Source organism: Salmo trutta, chromosome 32, assembly GCF_901001165.1.
Source record: "Salmo trutta chromosome 32, fSalTru1.1, whole genome shotgun sequence".
In the NCBI taxonomy this organism is placed as follows: Eukaryota; Metazoa; Chordata; class Actinopteri; order Salmoniformes; family Salmonidae; genus Salmo; species Salmo trutta.
In genome coordinates this window covers 1,114,690-1,139,063 of record NC_042988.1, presented here as the reverse complement: position 1 = coordinate 1,139,063, position 24,374 = coordinate 1,114,690, and the positions used below count along the sequence as shown (strand labels likewise).

The following is a 24,374-nucleotide window of genomic DNA, read 5'->3' as shown; positions in this document are numbered from 1 at the left end:
TGACAGAGGAACAATGACTCCAAGCACCACCCTCCTTTTGAAGCTTCCAGTCTGTTATTCAAACTCAATCAGCATGACAGAGTGATCTCCAGCCTTGTCCTCGTCAACACTCACACCCGTGTTAACGAGAGAGTCACTGACATGATGTCAGCTGGTCCTTTTGTGGCAGGGCTGAAATGCAGTGGAAATGTTTTTGGGGGATTCAGTTCATTTGCATGGCAAAGAGGGATTTTACAATTAATTGCAATTCATCTGATCACTCTTCATAACATTCTGGAGTATATGCAAATTGCCATCATACAAACTGAGGCAGCAGACTTTGTGAAAATGTAGATTTGTGTCATTCTCAAAACTTTTGGCCACGACTGTACGTATCGTTAGGATCGTAAGAAAAAAAACATACATAAATTGTATCGTAAGAAAAGCCAATGCTGAAACATGAAATGTAAACGTTAAATTAGATCTCTCCGTTATGACTATGAATTAATATTTACACATTCAATTACCTTGTGTCTCTCTTGACTGGGTTAGAGATCTTTTTTTATACGTACAAACTTTTGTCAGTTGTGGCATCTGCAAAAGACGAACGTAGCTAGTCAAATCAAGCAACTCTAGCCCAGACCAGTTAACGTTGCTTTAGAGCATCCAGTTTCATTTCCAAAATAAAAGTCTAAAGCTTGTTTTAGAACTTCATTCAATAATAACGTTATACCAGTAGATGGCGAAGTATAGGCTTGGGCCTTCAGCAAATTACTTGTGTGACACAGAAGAGCCTTGCCTAGAATAACTGCTTGAGCTGCAAGAGATAAAGTAGACAGTTCGCGCAAAACTGAAAGCGCAAACCATTGCATTTAACCATGGCAAGGTGCCTGGGAATATGGCCGAACACAAACAGTGTAGTTATACCCTCCGTAAGGCAATCAAAACAGGCAAAACGTCAGTATAAAGACAAAGTGGAGTCGCAATTCAACGGCTCAGACACGAGACGTATGTGGCAGTGTCTACAGACAATCACGGACTACAAATGGAAAACCAGCCACGACACGGATACCGACGTCTTGCTTCCGCACCAGCTAAACACCTTCGCCCGCATTGAGGATAACAGTGCCACAGACGTGGCCCGTTACCAAGGACTGTGGGCTCTCCTCTGCGGCCGACGGGAGTAAAACATTTAAGTGTGTTAACCCTCGCAAGGCTGCCGGCCCAGACGGCACCCCTAGCCGCTTCCTCAGAGCATGTGCAGACCAGCTGGCTGGAGTGTTTATGGACATACTCAATCTCTTCCTGTCCCAGTCGGTTGTGTTCATTAATTGTTTATGGTTCATTGAACAAGCATGGGAAACAGTGTTTAAACCCTTTACAATGAAGATCTGCGAAGTTATTTGGATTTTTACTAATCATCTTTTAAAGACAGGGTCCTGAAAAAGGGATTTCTTTTTTTGCTGAGTTCATATCAATCGGTCGACCTCTAATATAAATGTGCCATTTGGAGATCTGATAGTATTTCTGATTGGCTTAACGCACCACCACTAATGACCTGTGAAGTTTCTCAAAGTAATGTTTTATTCACCTCAAACAGAAAGCAAACAGTAGGTTTTTACATCCATTGAGAATTACAATAGTTCCTCAATGTATTTGAAAAATCTTTCCAGCTCTCTCCCTTTTGATAACCACTCAGCGTGAAAGGAAAGAAATGTCATGCTCTGATCCAGTGGAAAAGTCATGAAATAGGCTTCTTATCAGTGCTCGACTTGGACTGAAAACAGTTCCGGTACTCATATTGGGTGCTGGTACTGTTTATATTTAAGTGCAGGAGCTCCACAATACTTTTGAGCTAATAGGAGCTCAAGCAGTACAAAATGTGAATATTTTGATGCAAGTCAGCTAGCACAAGCTTTTGGCCAGATCCAAGTTAATAGTCGATACAATGTTTTCAAGTTCGTTGCAGACAGGCCATGTGCAGCCAACGTGAAATATCGGACATTTTTAATCTGTATATTTTCTACCTGCAGGCTACAATTTTTTGGGGGGGTGGGGGGGCTTTATGTTTTTACATAGATGGCAATACAAACCTAAAAAGTATCATTTTCATTTAATGTGGATAGAATTGATTAACCACATGACAATGATTTTTAAATATGAAAACGTTATTATAAATTAAATTAAACTGTTTCGCGAAAATGTGCATATGAAAACCATAACTGGATCGGTAGGATTTTTTAAAAATTTTACATCAGAAAGGTTGCAGACTCCTCATGTAGCCTTATTATTGGAAACTTCTGGAGAGTAATGGCAGAATATGTGAAAGCCAGCAGGGGCAGGAGGAGAATAGTTCGGTCAGGTTACATTTGTTTTCCTTCTGGTTACCTAGATCTCTAGAGCCCTCGAGGCATCAAACCGTAAGCGTAAAGCATCAGACAAGCTCAATGCACATAGTTGATGTTATTAAAACACATAGGGTATGTCTACATATGGAAAAATATAAGTTAAAAAATTGACATTCAGTCGACCACAATTTTGGTTTTCAGTTGGGGACAGCCCTTGTCCTCGGTTGCAACACTCACTACAGAGTTACAAACTGCCTCTGGAAGCAACGTCAGCACAATAACTGTTCGTCTGGAGCTTCATGAAATGGGTCTTCATTGGCCGAGCAGCCGCACACAAGCCTAAGATCACCATGCGCAATGCCAAGTGTCGGCTGGAGTGGGGACTCTGTGCTTCCAACTTTGTGGCAACAGTTATGTGAAGACCCTTTCCTGTTTCAGCATAATAATGCCCCCGTGCACATAGCGAGCTCCATACAGAAATGGTTTGTCGAGATCTGTGTGGAAGAACTTGACTGGCCTGCACAGAGCCCTGACCTCAACCCCATTAAAAACTTTGGGATGAACTGGAACGCCAACTGCGAGCTAGGCCTAATCGCCCAACATCAGTGCCCGACCTCACTAACACGTGTGGCTGAATTGGAAGCAAGTCCCCGCAGCAATGTTTCAACATCGAGTGGAAAGCCTTCCCAGAAGAGTGGAGGATGTCATAGAAGCAAAGTGGGGGGACCAACTCCATATTAGTGCCCATGATTTTGGAATGAGATGTTCGACGAGCAGGTGGCCACATTCTTTTGGTCATGTAGTGTATATAGAAAGCGCTTGCATTATATAAACAGATCAGACAAGTAGTTAGCTATCCTGGCTTTAGATACTTTAAGTTAGAGATACTGCACTCTAGCCGAGTAGGTAACGTTAGCTTGCGATCCCTCTACTTTCGTCAGAAACCTGCCTTCTAGTAGGGATGTCAAACGTTCAGCCTGCTGCACAAACCCAATGGACGCTCTAGTCTGGAGCGCCGGGTTAAATTGTGCTTAGTAGCCTTTTATCATCTCAAAATGATTAAACTAGTGAGAAGTATATCTGATTGAATTATTTTGCCATATCTAATGTACAAAAGACTGTACAAAACATTAGGAACACCTTTGTAATGTGTTGCATTTCAGAACAGCCTCAATCCGTCAGGCATGGACTCTACAAGGTGTCGAAAGCAATCCCAGGGATGCTGGCCCATGTTGTGATCATGCTCTCCGTAGCCGATGTGAGCAAGACATTTAAACAGGTAAACATTCACAAGGCAGCAGGGCCAGACAGATTACCAGGACGAGTACACAGAGCATGCGCAGACCAACTGGCAAGTGTCTTCACTGACATTTGCAACCTGTACATGATGGAGTCTGAAATAGCTACATGTTTCAAGCAGACCACCATAGTCCCTGTGCCCAGAAAGCGAAGGTAACCTGCCTAAATGGCTACCGCCCAGTAGCACTCACCTCAGTAGCCATTAAGTGCATTGAAAGGCTGGTCATGGCTCACATCAACACCATCATCCCAGAAACCCTAGACCCACTCCAATTCGCATACCGCCCTAACAGATCCACAGATGATGCAATCTCAATCGCACTCCACACTGCCCTTTCCCACCTGGACAAAAGGAACACCCATGTGAGAATCCTGTTCATTGACTGCAGCTCAGCATTCAACACCATAGTGCCCTCAAAGCTCATCACTAAGCTAAGGACCCTGGGACTAAACACCTCCCTCTGCAATTGGATCCTGGACTTCCTGACCGGCCGCCCCCAGGTGGTAAGAATAGGCAACTATATCTGCCACGCTTATAATTAACACAGGGGCCCCTAAGGGGTGCGTGCTTAGTCCCCTTCTGTACTCCATGTTCACCCACAACTGCATGACCAAGCACGACTCCAACACCATCATTAAGTTTGCTGACGACACAACGGTGGTAGGCCTGATCACTGACAACAATGAGACAGTGTGGTGCCAGGACAACAACCTCCCCCTCAACGTGAGCAAGACAAAGGAGACGATCATGGACTACAAGAAAAGGAGGGCTGAACAGGCCCCCATTCACATCGATGGGGCTGTAGTGGCGCGGGTCGAGCGTTTCAAGTTCCTTGGTGTCCACAACACCAACAAACTATCATGGGCCAAACATACCAAGAAAGTTGTGAAGAGGGCACGACAACTCCTTTTCCCCCTCAGGACACTGAAAATATTTGGCATGGGTCCCCAGATCTTCAAAAAGTTCTACAGCTGCACGATTGAGAGCATCCTGATCGGTTGCATCACCACCTGGTATGGCAACTGCTCGGCATCCGACCGTAAGGCGCTACAGAGGGTAGTGCGTATGGCCCAGTACATCACCGGGCCAAGCTTCCTGCAATCCAGGACCTATATACTAGGCGGTGTCAGAGGAAGGCCCAAAAAATTGTCAGACTTCAGTCACCCAAGTCATAGACTTTTCTCTGCTACAGCACAGGAAGCGGTACCAGAGCGCAAAGTCTAGGTCCAAAAGGCACCTTAAGTTTATGCCCCCAAGCCATAAGTCTGCTGAACAATTAATCAAATGGCCACCCTCCCTTTTTTCTTACAGTACTGCTACTCCCTGTTTATTATCTATGAATAGTCACTTTACCACTACCTACATGTACAAATTTCCTCGACTAACCTGTATCCCCACACATTGACTCGGTACCAGTTCCCTCTGCATACAGCCTCACTTTTTCTTTTTGTAACTATATTCTTAAAACTGCTTTGATGATTAAGGGCTTGTAAGTAAGCATTTCATGGCATGTGACAAATACAATTTGAATTGACTCCAATGCTTCCCAGAGTGGTGTCAAATTGGCTGGATGTCCTTTGGGTGGTGGACCATTCTTAATACACACAGGAAACTGTTGAGCGTGAAAAACCCAGCAGCGTTGCAGTTCTTCACACACTCAAACCGGTGCGCCTGGCACCTACCACACCCCGTTCAAAGGCACTTAAATATTTTGTCTTGTCAATTCACCCTCAGAATGGCACACATACCCAATCCATGTCTCAATTGTCTCAAGACTTAAAAATCTTTCTTTAACCTGTCTCCCCTTCATCTACACTGATTGAAGTGGATTTAACAGGTGACCTCAATAAAGGATCATAGCTTTCACATGGATTCAACTGGCCAGTCTAATGGAAAAAACAGGTGTCCCTAATGATTTGTACACTCCATTTAGATTGTAGAAGGCTTCTACAAATCCTCATCTAAACAACCATGTATATAGGGTATTCCAAGTTTCCCTGTGGCCTTTGAATAGTGTTAGTTTAAACAGCTCTACACCCCCTGTTCTATTGATTTCAGCGTGATATCGATGGAAGTGATTAACAAAAAAAGTGTTGCATTACACTTACCGCGTTGGTGACCCACTTGAATCAAAATGCAACACTTCAAAATGTAGCTAGCCGTCTTCTACAAATTGTCCTCTAACTAGTGATGTACACATTCACATAGTGATTTTTTTTAGCTGTATAAGTTTTAATAGGATGTGCATATTTCTGCATATTGGTTATTGATTCTGGACACAAACTGTTTTACATTGGGCTATTTATCAAAATGTCTAGTTAACAGGAAGCAGCGACACTGTCATTTTCAACTTAAGTTTTAGGAATGTAACTTTTGCCTCTCGAGTGTCACACCGGTCTAAGGCACTGCATCGCAGTGCTAGAGGCGTCACTACAGACCCGGGTTTGATCCCAGGCTGTGTCGTAGCCGGCCGCGACCGGGAGACCCATGAGGTGGTGCACAATTGGCCCAGCGCTGTCCAGGTTAGGGGAGGGTTTGGCCTGCCGGGATGTCCTTGTCCCATCGCGCTTTAGCAACTCCTTGTGGCGGGCTGGGCGCATGCACGCTGATTTCTGTCGCCAGTTGTACGGTGTTTCCGCCAACACATTGGTGCGGCTGGCTTCCAGGTTAAGCGAGCAGTGTGTCAAGAAGTAGTGCGGCTTGGCAGGGTTGTGTTTCGGAGGACGCATGGCTCTCGACCTTCGCCTCTCCCAAGTCCGTACGGGAGTTGCAACGTTGGGACAAGACTGTAACTACCAATTGGCTGTAACAAAATTGGGGAGAAAACCGGGTGAAAAGTAAAAAATAAAATAAATTTACATTAAACTTAATATTGCAATAATTCTTTCCGATTTGTTATTATTTTCAAGGCTACTCCTCTTACACCGTTTAAGCTAGAAATGTCTTTCTAACTTTAAAACGTGTAGACTGGTCTGGAATAGTGTGCTTGCATACAACTTTTTGATAGCTTTTATACCTCTAAAAGGTCCCATTGTGACATCACTCCCAACATTCCATTCACTACAAACAAATGTTACTTTTAACACAAATCAACTACTTTGACCACTTTCCCAACAAATTTGACAAAATGAGAGCATATGAAATCTTCCTCTACTCTGCTATTTAAATCTCAAATCAGAACAGAATTACTCTCTGGTACCGATCAAAAACTGGACAATTGAGGAGTGGCCACAAATTATTTCAAAAAGCTGAAGCAAATCACATTTTTTTCTTCATGTTAAATTATAATCTACAGTAGTTTCCAGTGGTAGTGTAGCTACTTAATCAGGTAAAACTACTGGATGAGTCCAAAAACGTGCTGTGATTTAATTCATTTTGACGATTTTGGGTGTTTGCCCTGCCTACTTCTAGGCCAGTATCATCATGTCCAGGTGAAATTTTAATGGGTAACGTTAACTGTTAGCTAGCTAGCTTTCCAGACACTGCAAGGCATCTTGCTAGACACATGGAAGACAGCAAAGTAGCTCGCTACAATCACACTAGTTAACTTGCTAATTAGTATTTGGCTTGTTACCTAGCTAGTTACATTTACTAACGTTAGTTTCAAGCTACCGTACCGTCTCTGGTTGGATGCTAAAGGCAAGCCGTTAGCTAGCTAACGTACTCACCAGGCTAGCCGAATTGCTAGCTAACATTAGCTGTTAACTTTTGTGGTGGTTCCAAATCTCCAATGCTATTAAAATGAGAATTTAAAACAACGGAAAAAGAAAACAAGGTTGCTAGCTAGTTGTACGAATTAGGTAAATACTGTGGTTAATTAGGACGAGGTCATTTTGACATGTTTAGCTTGCTTGACTAGCTAACACCATCGATAAGATTAGCTTATTCTTCGATGAGGTTTAACGACGTTTGGCCTCCAATAAATGTTGCATTACCGCCACCTAGTAGACTGGAGTACAACTCCCGTATACTTTGCTTTAAAGAAAATATGCATAAGTAAACAAATACCCTACCATCTAACACTACACTCACAAAAAGAATAACACCATCCTACTCCACTATTTAAATATATTTAGTCCTACCTCAGGCCAACAACCTGAAAGGATGGGACACCACCACTTAACACACCCTGTTACTCTTCTGTCTCACACACCCAAATACCTCTTCAGCTGCCTGCCACCACAACCTCAATTTTCTGCGACCTATGTTCCATCCCTGCAGTACAGTTGATAACCATTGCTATAAATGCTAAAAATCCAATCTTACTGAAACATATATCACTTGTTGACCTATCCCTCTGTACTGGTACAGACCTACTACTCACACCACTCCTCTCATGATCCCTCCCCCTTGACCCATCTTTCTCTACTTTCTTCACTGTCTCAGCATATGACAACTTCTGCATTACTCTAACCCTGGAAACCTCAACCTGCCTCTCTTACACAGGACATTTCTGATCAACAGCCCCATGGGCACCCCTACAATTAACACATACCACTACTTTTCCCAATGCTACACATTATTTTGTCTCATGCCCTTCTGCACACTTCTCACACCTAGGAACCTCCCTCCTACATACTGCTGTCACATGCCCATAAGCTTGACACCTGTAACAAGGTAAAGTATTCACCACAAAAGCTCGTACAGCATAACTTATATATCCTAACATTACTTTGTCGGGCAAAGACTCAACATCAAATGTCAAAAGAACAGACAATGACTCTTCTGTTCCACCACTCACGCCACCCTGTCTGCTTCGCACCAAACGACGAGCATCACAAACACCGGGAATCTTCCCCTTCTGTTGGTCAACTTTTACATTTACTGCTACCCCAGTAATCACTCCTTTCAATGGCACCCTTTTCTTGAAAGCAAAACAATTCAAATTTCTTGCCCCCATTCATTTAACGCAGAGCGCCTTCTCCCTCTGACCAGCAGAAACACAAACAATTATCACAAGACCACCTTTGGTTACCGAATCCACAGCACCCAACTCTGTTTTCACCCACCTTGAAACCACAAAGGGATCAGCCAAAAGGCAAGGGTCACTCCAACTGTCACAGACTCATCTTTATCCTGACCCTCGGTGCAAGCCTCCGCTCCGGGAACTTCACCACACCTACCACCTCCGATACCTTCTGTCTTCATCTCACCCTGCTTACACTTTCTACCATTCTTCCAAAACAAACCATCTCCCTTTTTTCCTCAATTTTTATCACTCGAGCTCACCCTCTTCCTCCCTCTCTCTCTCTCAGACCTCCTCTGCCTCTCCTTTTCCCCTCCATTCCTCCTACGTATTCCAAGTATATGTCTTCTTATCAGTGGCTGTCAGTGCTGTTTATGATGAGGGATGCAGCTTTTTTTCATGAGCATGGTCTTATTTCTATTACAGCATATTGGATTACTGTCATTCATATTCCATTCAATATAACATCGATAGGTTTAGGCTACTATATGATACTCAAATTTTCCCTATACCCATCATGAGGTTGCTACAACCTAGCCTGTGAATGAACGTAGGTGCATACAGGTCGAGATACATTTTTAAGGTGACAGACAGTGACACATTCAATACCGCCTTGTAATCATTAGTCCAACAGTTGCAAACAATAGTTTCTATAGGACAATTTTTGGCATTTGTATCCCCGTTTCGTTTGCTTCCGTTTAAGAAAAGTTTTTCCAACACAATAGGCGGAACTAATACACACCTGATCACGCGTAAACACCACATTGTATCGGTTCTCGACCGAGGTAAAGACAAATTCAGGTTAGACATTCAACGGATATTCGCCTGTAGTTTTCCTTACGTCCACCAACAGCAGTTAGGGACCGTCAACATAGTGACGAATCATATTTTTCTAATTTCAATATCTCTTTAACCATTACTCCTAAAACTTTAAAAATGGGTTCTAACTACCCCGATGGCAGAGACACATATTGCACACACTTTTTTGGGGCGATTTACACCTCGCACTATTTTTTATTATTTATTTTAAAAAAAAACAATTAATTGCGCTTTGGTCATGTGACCCACACACCTCAAACAAGGTTCATAATGTACACTCAGTGGGCCTACACATTGCACACCCTTCTGTTTGTCCATTTGCATCTCATGAGATTTTACAATAAAAGTTTCAAATTTCAATAGCTCCTTAGTCATATGACCTACAACCCTCAAGCTACTTTCAGAATATCCACTGAGTAACCGTATATGTAGCACACCCTTTTGTTTGTCTATTTTCATCTCACACGATTTTACATACATTTTTTAAACGTTCTAAATTCAATAGCTCCTTGGTCATGTGACTTACTGGACTCAACCAAGGTTCAGAATGTCCACTGACTACCCTTCTATATTGCACACCCTTTAGTTGTCCATTTTCATCTCACACGTTTTTACATAAATTTTTCTAACTTTTTAATTTAAACAACTCCTTGGTCATGTGACCTACAACCCTCAAACTACTTCCAGAATATCCACTGACTACCCTTCTATATTGTACACCCTTTAGTTTGTCCATTTTCATCTCAAATGATTTTACATGAATTTTGTAAACTTTCGAATTTCAATACCTCCTTGGTCATGTGACCTACTGACCTCAAACAAGGTTTAGAATGTACACTCAGTGGCACCTTTTGCAATGTGTAGGCCCACTGAATGTACATTCTGAACCTTGTTTGAGGTCAGTAGGTCACATGACCAAGGAGCTATTGAAATGTAAAATGTTGAAAAATTCATGCAAAATCACCTGAGATGAAAAGGGACAAACAAAAGGGTGTGCAATATAGAAGGGTAGTCAGTGGACATTCTGAACCTTGGTTGAGGTCAGTAGGTCACATGACTAAGGAGCTACAGAGAACCTGAAAAACTTAGCTAAAGTAATGCTCATTGTGTGAGATGCTGTTTTTGCAAGTTTCACAGCTATCAGTGTGCATAACACTGACCACTGTTTGATGCCCAAATTGTGTATTCAGTGGAGTAATTGATATATAAAATCTAGTGGGTCATTATGCTGACCTATTACCAGTGATAGAATGCTCTGGTTTATCTCTATCAAAACTTGCTCTAACTCACAATGCTTAAAGATGTGTCCAGGCCTCTGAACTGCGAACAAGAGAGCAGCAAAGTAAACTTTAATATCTGAACATTCTGTTCTGGATTGTGGGTCAAAATGTTTGAAGATACAGTAGTCATCACTATCCTGAGATGTAAGAAAGACTGCAAAGATGAGTTGAACAAACATTTTGCAGCTCTGTTTTCAAATGTACATATTGTTATTTCTCTATCATTCAGGAAATCCTGCTAAATGTTTTAACCTATTGACCGAATGTGGCTCACTACACAGCAAATTCTGATCATTGTTCATCCCTGTCTTTTTATTAAGACTGAAGGATTTAGAATTTTTTGAAAAATTTGTCCAACAGCCCTTTTGATGTTTTGATATGTGCATTGGACACTAACTAATACTATTGTATTTGATGCTTTGTGTCTGTATTTCAATGAAACGTGATTTTGCTTCTTTAAGAACTTCCTCATTGCCCAGTTGCTCAAATAATCTGCACTGCAGTTCATTAACTGAATTGCATGGTTCACTTTTAGAATGGCTGTTCAACTTTCCTGCTTGACTATTCACATTGACAGAATTAGTTCTGCTCCACAGGACTTAGCAAATGCTGCACTGTGCTTGGTCATATTAGTAAAACATGAATGAACCCCTTGATAACTGGCAGGCAGGTGCCTAGGGGGCGGCAGGTAGCCTAGTCGTTAGAGCGTTGGGCCTGTAAACGAAAGGTTGCTAGATTGAATCCCTGAGCTGACAAGGTAAAAATCTATTATTCTGCCCCTGAACAAGGCAATTAACCCACTGTTCCTAGGCTGTCATTATAAATAAGAATTTGTTCTTAACTGCCTTGCCTAGTTAAATATTTTTTGTTGTTGTCTGTAATGTATTTTTCGTTATGTGTCGGACCCCAGTAAGACTAGCTGCCGCCATTGGCGTCGGCTAATGGGGATCCTAATAAAATCTAAATAAAATCAAAAATCACTGACACTTTCTCATACAAACTCTTTGCTACATCAGGATGAAAAATAGAAGCAGGTACATTTTGCATAGTAAGTTGGCAGTCTGAGGGTCTTCTCTGAGCAATTGACATTCCCTCACTTGAACTCTCCACAGGAAAAAGGTTTTGAACATGAGCCTCATTTACATTCTCTGTTTGTACTATTTTGTTTAATTTCACTTTGTTGTCACTAGCAATAGAATGTATACATGTGTCACAGTGCCCTTTAAGACTAAATCCACTTTGCAATGACTGTACTTGAACTCGACATGATTCTGATTCCACATCCTTTTGACTATCTGGAAATAGGCCAACACAATGAAAGTGATACCAATTTGCACAGATATCACATGCTAGCATTGCTCATTTACTGTTATTTGGTGATTTACAGAAACAAAACAGTGTTTTGGGTTTATTTTGCTATGTGACCCATTCCTCAACATATTTATGTGTCACTGCATTTCTCTTTCCCACTCTGTGTTTGTTTGGTGTTTTTGTATCAGTTAGTTTACTGTCTTTGACTGTGTTGCACTGACTTAAGTTTGTGCTGTCACCCTTATCTCCTATGTCATTAAATATGGGTGACAGGCTTAAAGGGTTGGTCAACTCAACCTGTTCCTCAATCTATTTAACAGATTAACAGCAGTAAATTGGTGTGATTGTTCCTCCACAGAGCAGTTCCTCCATAGAGTATAACAGATCAAACTTTAAACAATGTACACATCTGATATTTTGTCTTGGGCATTCAGTCTTCTGTACATGCACAATAGATTTTAAAAGCTATAGGAAATGTTTAAAGAAAATAGCAGATGCTTTTATCCAGAGGGATTTACAGTAGTGAGTGCATTACTTTCATACTGGTACCCCGTGGGAATCAAACCTACAACATTGGTGTTGCAAAGACCATGCTCTACCAACTGAGCCACACGGGACTATATACATTTGGTATTTAATGAAGACAAGACCTCCTTTCACCATTCAGAGACTTTTATTTAATCTTACATTTCAGCAAATAAATAATGCCTTCATGACAAAATATAATGCAAATAATACATTTACAATGCAAAAGAGTCCCCTGGACCCCTATATTGGCACAGTGAATTAAAGTAGATTTACTGTTCAGACAATAAACTGGTAAGAAATTCAAAAAGCATATCAGTTAAATACTGCATCACAGCAAGCAGCCAAGTTAGCTTATTTTCTTCAACATAGTGCATATACAACATCTTCAAATTTGCACTGATAACAATGATAATCGTTGATAATCATAACATGATTCAGCAGAAGCGGTAAAATATACAATCATTGCGTGCTATAAGCGTGATGACATTCAGGTCTTCACCGTTTTCTCAGTCAAGTGGAAATACACTTCAGAAATGGCAAAGAACAATATGAAATGCTGGCTTTGTAATTTTACATTTTACTATGGCAACGGGAGTTGAAACATGAAGTTACATTACATTATGCAATGTTATATTTTGGCACTGAATTTTCTGTATATATGAGCCTCAATATTCCACCAAATATTTATATTCATTGTGTGTATGCATCTCTCTCTCTCGCTCTCTCTCTCTCTGTGTGTCTGTGTGTGTATACTGTGTGCAACTGAGCATGAGAGTGTGTCTGCTTTCCTGTCTCTCCCTTTTCTTTTTTTGTTTCTCTCTATGTGATTTTACCTCATAAATATATCTCAGCTCTCCCTCTTTCTGTCTCTCCTTCCATATTATCCATCGCTTAACCTCTGTAAGGCACCAATCCTAATTTTAGACAACAAGTTGGACTGTGGAAAACAGCACACCACTGGGAGACAGTCATCGCTGCACACAATGAACAGATGAAGACAAGGGCCTAGATTCAATCTGGGCCGTGGAAAATCCACGTTAAAGTCTGATTGACATTTAAAGGTAATTTCCAATTGAACCGACATATGCAGAGTTTACCGTGAATGTCGTCTCCACTAGCGCTGGAACATTGCCTTTAACATTGTTCTGCATAGCGGACAAAACACGATCGGATTGAATCTGGCCCAAGGAAACGCAAACCTACAATCACTGACAGAAAGAGCGACTGGGAAATTAGAGAGACACAAACAAAATAAAAATTAGGTGTAAAGATACAAACTCAAAGATAAAGAGAGAGAACGAAAGTGAGAGGCAAGGAAGAGGAAATAGCAGGATGGGAGATGAGGGAAGTGAAAGAAGTCATCTGAAAGACAAAGAAAATTGTTCCTCTTCCTCCAGATCTCTTTATCTATCTGTGGGTTTTAATTCTTCTCAAGACTTTTCTTCTTCAAATGGACACCTCATACTCCCGTGTGTCCTAGGAACCAGGTAGCAATACAACAGACCCAAATAACAATTAATTTGAAGAAGAAAATGCTACAGCAAAATATCCTCAGCAGTTTAGGACATGCAATCTCCAGGATTCTTAAGCAACGAACTAGAGTATACACTTTTCGTTAACTTACAGTCACTAGCATGGCAACTTCCAGCCAAATAAAAAGCAACGTTACAGATAACATTTTCCTAAATACTAGTCAAAAGGTGAAAAGTTGAAAAAATAAGTGGCAGTTTATTAAAGTTGATACAATATATCTGTACATGAGCTCTACATTAAACTCCAGCTCATTGGCATAGATAACTCCACAACAAAGTAAAATTCTGCTATAATAACAACCTAGGGTTTGATTCCCAGTTGGTTACACAGACAGGGCTAATCGTGTCCTGGTTAGGGGTTCAGGCTAGCTAGTTCCTACACAGCTATAGCTAAGGCCTCGATTCAATCAGATCGAGCGTTAACCCGCGTTGGTGGTGTTGGAGGTGTAACAGCGGTATGAAATGACAAATCGGTGAGCACCTGCTCTTGTGCCACCAACCACTCCTTTTCTTATTATCCCTACTACCTCATTAGAAGTTCAAAATGGCGATAGAAACTGTAGCTTCTATACATAATAGAAATAATGACAGGCTAATGCATGTTTTCATGTTAATTTGGAAGGGGGGGATTTCTATCAGTTTAATCGAGGTGTAGACAATAGAACATCACACAGAGTGTTTGAACTTGTAATGCGGCTGCTTGACTTGTCTGGTATAAAGTCGGGTGAGGTTTCGTTGCATGCAATTGCAGAGTCCGTGATAGGGTAACGCAAGGAACCACTTGTGTATTTTACAGCTCTAATGCAGTTCCACCTCAGACACTGCCAAAACAACCACTATGCGGATCTGATAGAATCTAGTCCCAAAGTGAGGGGGCTTGGGCAATACTCACCCATTATGTACCCTACGCGCTTGGTAGCCAATGCGAGCAAGACCTTTAAACAGGTCAACATTCACAAAGCCACGGGGCCAGATGGATTACCAGGACGTGTACTCAAAGCATGCGAGGACCAACTGGCAAGTGTCTTCACTGACATTTTCAACCTCTCCCTGACTGAGTCTGTAATACATACATGTTTCAAGCAGACCACCATAGTCCCTGTGCCCAAGGAAGCGAAGGTAACCTGCCTAAATGATTACCGCCCAGTAGCACTCACGTCGGTAGCCATGAAGTGCTTTGAAAGGCTGGTCATGGCTCACATCAACAGCATCCTCCCGGACACCCCAGACCCACTCCAATTCGCATATCGCCCCAACAGATCCACAGATGATGCATTCTCAATCGCACTCCACATTGCCCTTTCCCACCTGGACAAAAGGAACACCTATGTGAGAATGCTATTTATTGACTACAGCTCAGCGTTCAACACCATAATGCCCAAGAAGCTCATCACTAAGCTAAGGACCCTGGGACTAAACACCTCCCTCTGCAACTGGATCCTGGACTTCCTGACGGGCCGCCCTCATGTGGTAAGGGTAGGCAACAACACGTCTCCTACGCTGATCCTCAACACTGGGGCCCCTCAGGGGTGTGTACTTTGTCCCCTCCTGTGCTCCCTGTTCACCCACAACTGCGTGGCCAAACACAACAGTGGTAGGCCTGATCACCGACAACGATGAGACGGCCTATAGGGAAAAGGTCAGAGAACAACCTCTCCCTCAACGTCAGCAAGACAAAGGAGCTGATCGTGGACTACAGGAAAAGGCGGGCCGAACAGGCCCCCATTCACATCAATGGGGCTGTAGTGAAGCGGGTCGAGAGTTTCAAGTTCCTTGGTGTCCATCATCACCAACGATCTATCATGGTCCAAACACACCAAGACAGTTGTGAAGAGGGCACGACAACACTTTTTCCCCCTCAGGAGACTGAGAAGATTTGGCATGGGTCCCCAGATCCTCAAAAAGTTTTACCATCGAGAGCATCCTGCCCGGATGCATCATCGCCTGGTATGGCAACTGCTCGGCATCTGACCGTAAGAGGGTAGTGCAAACGGCCCCGTACATCACTGGGGCCAAGCTTCATGCAATCCAGGACCTATATAATAGGCGGTGTCAGAGGAAAGCCCATAAAATTGTCAGAGACTCCAGTCACCCAAGTCATAGACTGTTTTCTCTGCTACCGCATGGGAAGCGGTACCGGAGTCTAGAACCAAAAGGCTCCTTAACAGCTTCTACCACCAAGCCATAAAACTGCTTAACAATTATTCAAATGGCCACCGGACTATTACATTGATCCCCTCTCCATTTGCTTTGTACACTGCTGCTACTCGCTGTTTATTATCTATGCATAGTCACTTTACCCCTACCTACATGTACAAATTACCTCTAACCTGTACCCCTGCACACTGACTCGGTACCGATACCCCCTGTTTATAGCCTCGTAATTGTTATGTTATAGTGTTACTTTTTATAATTTTTTACTTTAGTTTACTTGGTAAATATTTTCTTAACTCTTCTTGAACTGCGCTGTTGGTTAAGGGCTTGTAAGTTTCAAGGTAAGGTCTACACTTGTTGTATTCTGCGCATGTGACAAATAAAGTTTGATTTGATTAGGCAAAAATAGAGAAAATACTCACCCCTGCCTCGTATAGAGGGTTGTTGAAGTCAGACTCCACAGTAATTGGGCTGTATGAGTGGGTGTGAGAGAGAGACTTCCAGAAAAGTGGCTTCCACTGCAACCTACATACACTGAGGGAGAGGGAAAGGGGAAATAAAGGTTAAAGGGAGAGAATACAGAATACAGTCAACTTCTGATATCTGATCTATGCAATGGCTCAGTACTATTGTGTGTGTGTGTTAGGTCAGACCATGCCAATATCTGGTGAAAGTAAGAAGAATGCATTTGAATTGTGACTACTGAACTGCGCAGCACTTACTTTGTGTAATACATGTAGATTCCACCAATCAGAAGGATGACCAGGATGATTGGCAGGATGATTGCCAAGGCAATGTTCTCACTTAGCATCTGGTGGGAGGGCTCAAATGACTGGGATACTAGGGAAATAATCCAAAATAATAAATTAAAGAAGAAGTTAAAGAAAGGCAATTAAAGGGGAATTCCACCACTTTTCAACCTAATTTTCATTATTTCTATTACCATCCCACTGAGCACACCACGTAATTTCAACGTGAGCAATTAGGTAATATTTGGTTGAGACATTGATCAATGAGATTACAACCTATATTCACCCACTCAAAAAGACAGCCAAAAGTTTGTTGAATTCCCAATGTGTTATCACTACGATTGAGACGGAATCTGCAGCATTTACCATGAATGCGGAAACATTGACCTTAAAATCCGCATTTTCCACAACCCGTGATCAGATTGAATCCAGCCCTATTCTTTAACTTACATTTTTTGGTTGAGATGGAGACGTGAATCCAACATAACAATTATTAACTTGTTGATAATGCCACGCCCTGACCATAGAGAGCCCTTGTTTCTCTATGGTGTAGTAGGTCAGGGCGTGACTAGGGGGTATTCTAGTTTAAAATTTCTATGTTGGTGTTTTGGTATGGTCTCAATTAGAGACAGCTGGTAATCGTTGCCTCTAATTGGGGATCATATTTAAGTAGCTATTTTTCCCACCTGTGTTTGTGGGATATTGTTTTGTGTTTGTGCACCACATAGTCACGTTTCGTTGTTCGGTTATTGATAAATTTTGTTTTGCGAATTTTCACTTTGGAATAAAGATGTGGAACTCTACACACGCTGCGCCTTGGTACCGTTCTTACGACAACCGTGACAGATAAACTGGATTTAAAAATAAATCTGATAGTGGAGATAAAGTTGAAGATCTGACGTTGTTTCTAAGTACAAATTCATCATACAAATTTGTCTATGTTGAAAATTGGTTACCATGACGTTTCTATGTTCTGTAGTTAGAAATAAGAAGAAAGGTTCTGACATGAAATTGCATTAAAAGTAAAAAACTGTGATTTTCAAAACCTACTACGAGTTTCTAGCCAGGGGGAGGCATTTTCCTCCTCCCTGTGTCACCATGAATCTCATAGTCTTTGTAAGTAATTGGAGAATGAATATGAGGTTGAAAAGTGCTGAAATTCCCCTAAAGAAGACGTAGAAGAAGAAAAAAAATCACCTTCTAATTTATGATCATCCAACAGCTCCTCATATGCCACTGATAGATGGAGAGATGCAGGTTATTATTATTATTCCTCATTCATTCTTTCCAAAATGTTCAAGTGTTTCAATTCTCATGCAGAATTTCTTGAAACCCCTCTAACCCCTCTTCCTCATTTCCAGCAGTCCAATGTAAATTGTCACCTTTGCAGAATGGTGGTGGACTGTTCCATTGAGATGGGTGGCCCGGGACACAGTTGATAATAACCTCCCCAATGAGTTCATAGCCCTCATAGCAGAAAAAACGTAGCGTCTCTCCTGCCTGGTAGCTATGCTTGTACAATGTCTGGTAACCATTGTCTGGCACACCTGGGTTTGGGCATGGGTCATACTTCACTGTTTAGGGAAAGGAAATAAAGATGGATGGAGAGAGAGAGCGAGAGAGAGCAATGCCATCAGAAAATATTAACAGCCCTTTTTCCACATTTTGTTGTGTTACAATCATAATTTAAGATTGATTAAATTGAGATTATTTGTCACTGGCCTACACATAATACCCGATAATGTGAAAGTGGAATTATGTTTTTTTAAATGTTCACAAATGAATTACAAATTAAAAGCTAAAATGTCTTGAGTCAATAAGTATTCAACCCAGTTGTTATGACAAGCCTAAATAAGTTCAGGAGTAAAAATGTGCTTAACAAGTCACATAAGTTGAATGGACTCACTCTGTGTGCAATAAAAGTTTTTAACATGATTTTTGAATGACTACCTTGTCTCTGTACCCCACACATACAATTATCTGTAAGGTCCATCAATCGAGCAGTGAATTTCAAACACAGTTTCAACAACAAAGATATATTGGTAGATGGGTAAAAATAAAAATAAAACAGACATTGAATATCCCTTTGAGCAAGGTGAAGTTATAAATTACACTTTGGGTGGCGTATCAATACACCCAGTCACTACAAAGATACAGGCAGGAGAGGAAGGAAACCACTCAGGGATTTCACCATGACCAAAGGTGTTAGAGTTTTATGGCTGTGATAGGAGACAACTGAGGATGGATTAACAACATTATAGTTACTCCACAATATTAACCTAATTGGCAGAGTGAAAAAAGGAAGCCTATACAGAATACAAATATTCTAAAACATGCATCCTGTTTGTAACAAGGCACTAAAGTAATACTGCAAAACATGTGGCAAAGAAATTTGGAGCAAATCCAATACAACACATTACCGAGTGCCACTCCATATTTTCAAGCATAGTGGTGGCAGCATCATGTTATGGGTATGCTTGTAATTGTTAAGGACTGGGGAGTTTTTAAGGATAAAAAAGGAATGTGATTAAGCTAAGCACAGGCAAACGCCTAGAGGAAAGGTTCAGTCTGCTTTTCACCAGACAGTGGGAGATGAATTCACCTTTCAGCAGGACAATAACATAAAACACAAGGCCAAATCTACACTGGAGTTGCTTACCAAGACAGTGAATGTTCCTGAGTGACCGAGTTACAGTTTAGACTTAAATCTGCTTGAAAATCTATGACAAGACCTGAAAATAGTTGTCTAGTATTGATCAACAACCAATTTGACTGAGCTTGAAGAATTTTGAAAATAATAATGGGCAAATGTTGCACAATCCAGGTGTGGAAAGCTCTTAGAGACTTATCTAGAAAGCTGTAATCGCTGCCAAAGCTGATGCAACATGTATTGACTCAGGGGGCTGAATACTTATGTAATCCAGATTCAGTATATTAGTGTTTTATTTTTCATACTTTTTTTGTTTTTTTTTGCAAATGTTAGAATTTTTCTTCCATTTTGACATTACAGTATTCGGTGTTGGTCGTTGGCAAAAAAAAAAAGACTTAAAAAAAATTAAATCAATTTTAATCCCACTTTGTAACACAACAAAATGTGGAAAAAGTCAAGGGGTGTGAATACTTTCTGAAGGCAGTGTATAGTCCCATAGAATTAGTGTTTGACATCAATCTCAACACACACAGACAAACACCCAGAGGAGTGACTCACAGACACATTTGGGGCTGCGGTCACTCCACTTGGGGGTGCCTGTATCTCGTCCGTGGCAGGAGATCTGGCCAGGGCCCTCCAGCTGGTAACCCTGGTTACAGGAGAAGCGCACCACTGTTCCAACAGCGAATCCAGACTCTGGGCGTACCGAACGCGCTCCGTTCACCACCTCCCCCGGATCAGGACACTGCTGGACTGTGGACGATAAGGGTAAACAAGACATGACGTAATATTTGTATACATTTTTTTTTTTATCTACGCTGGCACTACAGATGAAACAGAGCTAAATGAGTGAACTCCAGCACACCTATTTTCTGATATGTAGATGATTGATTTGTAAGGCTTGAAACAATTGAGACATGGATTGTGTATGGTGCCATTCATTGGGTGAATGGGCAAGACAAAATATTTAAGTGCCTTTGAACGGGGTATCTACTAGATGCACCGGTTTGAGCGTGTCAAGAACTGCAACGCTGCTGGGAAGAATTATCCACCACCCAAAGGACATCCAGCCAACTTGACACAACTGTGGGAAGCACAGGAGGTTGGTGGCACCTTAATTGGGGAGGGTGGACTTGTGGTAATGGCTGAAGTGGAATGAGTGGAATGGTATCAAAACATCAAACACATGGTTTTCATGTGTTTGACGCTATTCCATTTGCTCCGTTCCAGCCATTATTATGAGCTGTCCTCCCCTCAGCAGCCTCCTGTGGTGGGAAGCATTGGGGTGAACATGGGCCAACATCCCTGTGGAACGCTTTCGACACCTTGTAGAGTCCATGCCCCAACGAATTGAGGCTTCTGAGGGCAAAAAGGGGTGCAACTCAATATTAGGAAGGTGTTCCTAATGTCTTGCACACTCCGTGTATGTACATACAGTATATGCAGGATTTTTTTTTTTTACATATATTTCCAGAATATATTTATGAAATACATAATTTCAGAAAATCCTAACATATATATTTTTTAATTAAATATATTTTGGCACCACATGTATCATGCTGAATCCGTATGAACTTATGAACAATAGTACAATTAACTGTTTATTTTGAAAAGAGACACATGAAACTCCTGAGCTGTCAATCACAATTTGAAATATTCCCGAGCCCCGCCCCCAGCCCACCTCCAACTGACAGAGCAGCTGTTGCAATTTAGAATTTTCTTCAGATGCATGAGAAGATCAGCTGTCAGCGCCAAAAATCTTTCTCATGGATAATGGCATTTTATTTGAGTATATCATCACAACATTGATTTAAAATACACTACATGACAAAACGTATTTAAAAACCTACTCATCGAACATCTCATTCCAAAATCATGGGCATTAATATGGAGTTGGTCTCCCCTTTGCTGCTATAACAGCCTCCACTCTTCTGGGAAGACTTGGAACATTGCTTGGAACAAGATGTTGGAACATTGCTGCGAGGACTTGGTTGCATTCTGCCACAACAGCATAAGTGAGGTCGGGCACTGATGTTGGGCACTGATGTTGGGCGATTAGGCCTGGATCGCAGTCAGCGTTCTAATTCCCTTCAGCAGGAAAAACAGAACGAGACAATAATTTGTGCCAGGTGTGATATCCCTCCTAAATAGCTCGGGCTAATGTTCCTATCGACCCAGTAAGGCCAGCAGGCTTGTCTCTTTTTATTGGTATGTAACTGTTATGAAAGTTGTATTGTCAATTTGTTTTGTATTTAAACACCACTTTAAACACTGCAACAAAATTTCCCCATGGGGACAATAAAGTCAGTCAAGCAATTCATCCCAAAGGTGTTCGATGGAGTTGAGGTCAGGGCTCTGTGCAGGCCAGTCAAGTTCTTCCACACTGATCTTGACAAACCATTTCTGTACGGACCTCGCTTTGTACACAGGGACATTGTCATGCTGAAAAAGGAAAGGGCCTTTCCCAAACTTTGGCCACAAAGTTGGAAGCACAGAATAATCTAGAATATAACTTTATGCTGTAGTGTTAAGATTTACCTTCACTGGAACTAAGGGGCCTAGCCCGAAACATGAAAAATAGCCCTAGACCATTATTCCTCCTCCACCAAACTTTACAGTTGGCATAAATTAGAGCATGTAGCGTTCTCCTGGTATCCGCCAAACCCAGATTTGTCAGTCGGACTGCCAGATGGTGAAGTGTGATTCATCACTCCAGAGAACGCGTTTCCACTGCTCCAGAGTCCAATGGCGGCGAGCTTTACACCACTCTAGTGGACGCTTGGCATTGCGCATGATGATCTTAGGCTTGTGTGAGGCTGCTCGGCTATGGAAACCCATTTCATGAAGCTCCCGTTGCTTCCAGAGGCAGTTTGGAACTCGGTAGTGAGTGTTGCAACTGAGGACAGACGATTTTTACGCACTAGATGCTTCAGCACTCCTGTTCTGTGAGCTTGTGTGTCCTAACACTTTGCGGCTGAGCCGTTGTTGCTCCTCGACAATAACAGCACTTACAGTTGACCGGGGCAGCTCTATCAGGGCAGAAATTTGACGAACTGACTTAATGGAAAGTTGGCATCTTCTGACAGTGCCACGTTGAAAGTCACTGAGCTCTTCAGTAAGGCCATTCTACTGCCAATGTTTGTCTATGGAGACTGCATGGCAGTGTGCTTGATTTTATACACCGGTCAGCAACAGGTGTGGCTGAAATAGCCGAATCCACTAATTTGAAGGGGTGTCCACATACTTTTGTAAATATAGTGTATATTTTCTAGTTGACCTAGATATTGACCAGGGTCTCAATACCCCAGACAACCGAAGCCGCGAGACATGAGGCAGGGAGGATGGTTTCAGATTCAGAGGGTGTGGCAGCGGAACTGTACAGGTGAGAGAGGGCGTCCGGCTTCACATTTTTGGACCCTGGGTGGTAGGAGATGGTGAAATTGAACCTGGTGAATAACAGGGCCCAACGGCTTGCCTAGAGTTAAGGCATTTGGCAGTGCGGAGTATTCTAAATTCTTGTGGTCAGTCCATACCAAAAATGGATGTTACGCCCCGTTCCAGCCAGTGCCTCCACTCCTCCAGAGCCATCTTAACCACCAGGAATTCCCGGTTCCCAACATTATAGTTCCTTTCTGCAGAGTTGAGACGATGGGACATGAAAGCACAGGGATGAAGCTCCTGGACAGATCGCTGAGAAAGGACGGCCCCTACTCCCACGTCGGATGCGCCAACCTCAACCACAAACTGACGGGTCGGGTCCGGATGGATGAGGATGAGGGAAGTAGTGAATCGCAGGTTCAGATCCATAAAAACCCTGTCCGCTGCTGGGGACCATGTGAACGGTACCTTGGGGGAGGTGAGAGCAGAGAGGGGATCCGCCTGGGTGCTGTAGCCGCGAATGAAACGGCGGTAGAAATTAGCAAACCCCAGAAACCGTTGCGGCTGGACGTGGGTTGGGGACAATCCACCACCGCTCTCACCGTTTCTGGATCCACATGGACATTCCCTTCAGCAATGACGTATCCCAGAAAGGATATAGTGGAGCGGTGGATGTCGCACTTCTCAGCTTTTACAAACAACTGATTCTCCAGGAGGCGCTGAAGGACTTGTCAAACATGGAGAACGTGTTCTTGGGCAAAACGAGAGAAAACCAGGATGTCATCAAGGCAGACAAATACAGTTGAAGTCAGAAGTTTACATACACCTTAGCAAAATACATTTAAACTCAGTTTTTCACAATTCCTGACATTTAATCCTAGTAAAAGAGCCCTTAGGTGAGTTAGGATCACCACTTTATTTTAAGAATGTGAAATGTCAGAATAGTAGAATGATTTATTTCAGCTTTTATTTCTTCATCACATTCCCAGTGGGTCAGAAGTTTACATACACTCAATTAGTATTTGGTAGCATTGCCTTTAAATTGTTTAACTTGGGTCAAACGTTTCGGGTAGCCTTCCACAAGCTTCCCACAATAAGTTGGGTGAATTTTGGCCCATTCCTCCAGACAGAGCTGGTGTAACCGAGTCAAGTTTGTAGACCTTGCTCGCACATACTTTTTCAGTTCTGCCCACAAATGTTCTATTAGATTGAGGTCAGGGCTTTGTGATGGCCACTCCAATACCTTGACTTTGTTGTCCTTAAGCCATTTTGCCACAACTTTGGAAGTATGTTTGGGGTCAATGTCCATTTGGAAGACCCATTGGCGACCAAGCTTTAACTTTTTGAGAAGTTGCTTCAAGATATCCACATAATGTTCTG

At 42.1% G+C, this 24,374-nt stretch overlaps 2 protein-coding genes across 5 annotated transcripts in view; both read right to left on the bottom strand.

Annotated features, from left to right (window-relative positions):
- kctd13 (potassium channel tetramerization domain containing 13) overlaps positions 1-7,523 on the bottom strand; it is a 33,183-nt gene extending 25,660 nt beyond the window's left edge. For both annotated transcript variants that reach the window (XM_029726967.1, XM_029726969.1), the window contains exon 1: positions 7,296-7,523. The gene's annotated coding sequence lies outside the window, so the exon portion shown is untranslated. The remainder of the gene's footprint in view (positions 1-7,295) is intronic.
- Positions 7,524-12,662: 5,139 nt separating this feature from the next.
- Positions 12,663-24,374, bottom strand: part of sez6l2 (seizure related 6 homolog (mouse)-like 2) — a 172,264-nt gene continuing 160,552 nt past the window's right edge. For all 3 annotated transcript variants that reach the window (XM_029726963.1, XM_029726964.1, XM_029726962.1), the window contains exons 14-19: positions 20,175-20,369; positions 18,349-18,540; positions 18,164-18,202; positions 16,940-17,057; positions 16,640-16,751; positions 12,663-14,007 (exon numbers count right to left, since the gene is read on the bottom strand). In XM_029726963.1, the coding sequence (XP_029582823.1) occupies positions 13,978-14,007; positions 16,640-16,751; positions 16,940-17,057; positions 18,164-18,202; positions 18,349-18,540; positions 20,175-20,369 (686 nt within the window). In that variant the 3' untranslated portion in view covers positions 12,663-13,977. The remainder of the gene's footprint in view (positions 14,008-16,639; positions 16,752-16,939; positions 17,058-18,163; positions 18,203-18,348; positions 18,541-20,174; positions 20,370-24,374) is intronic.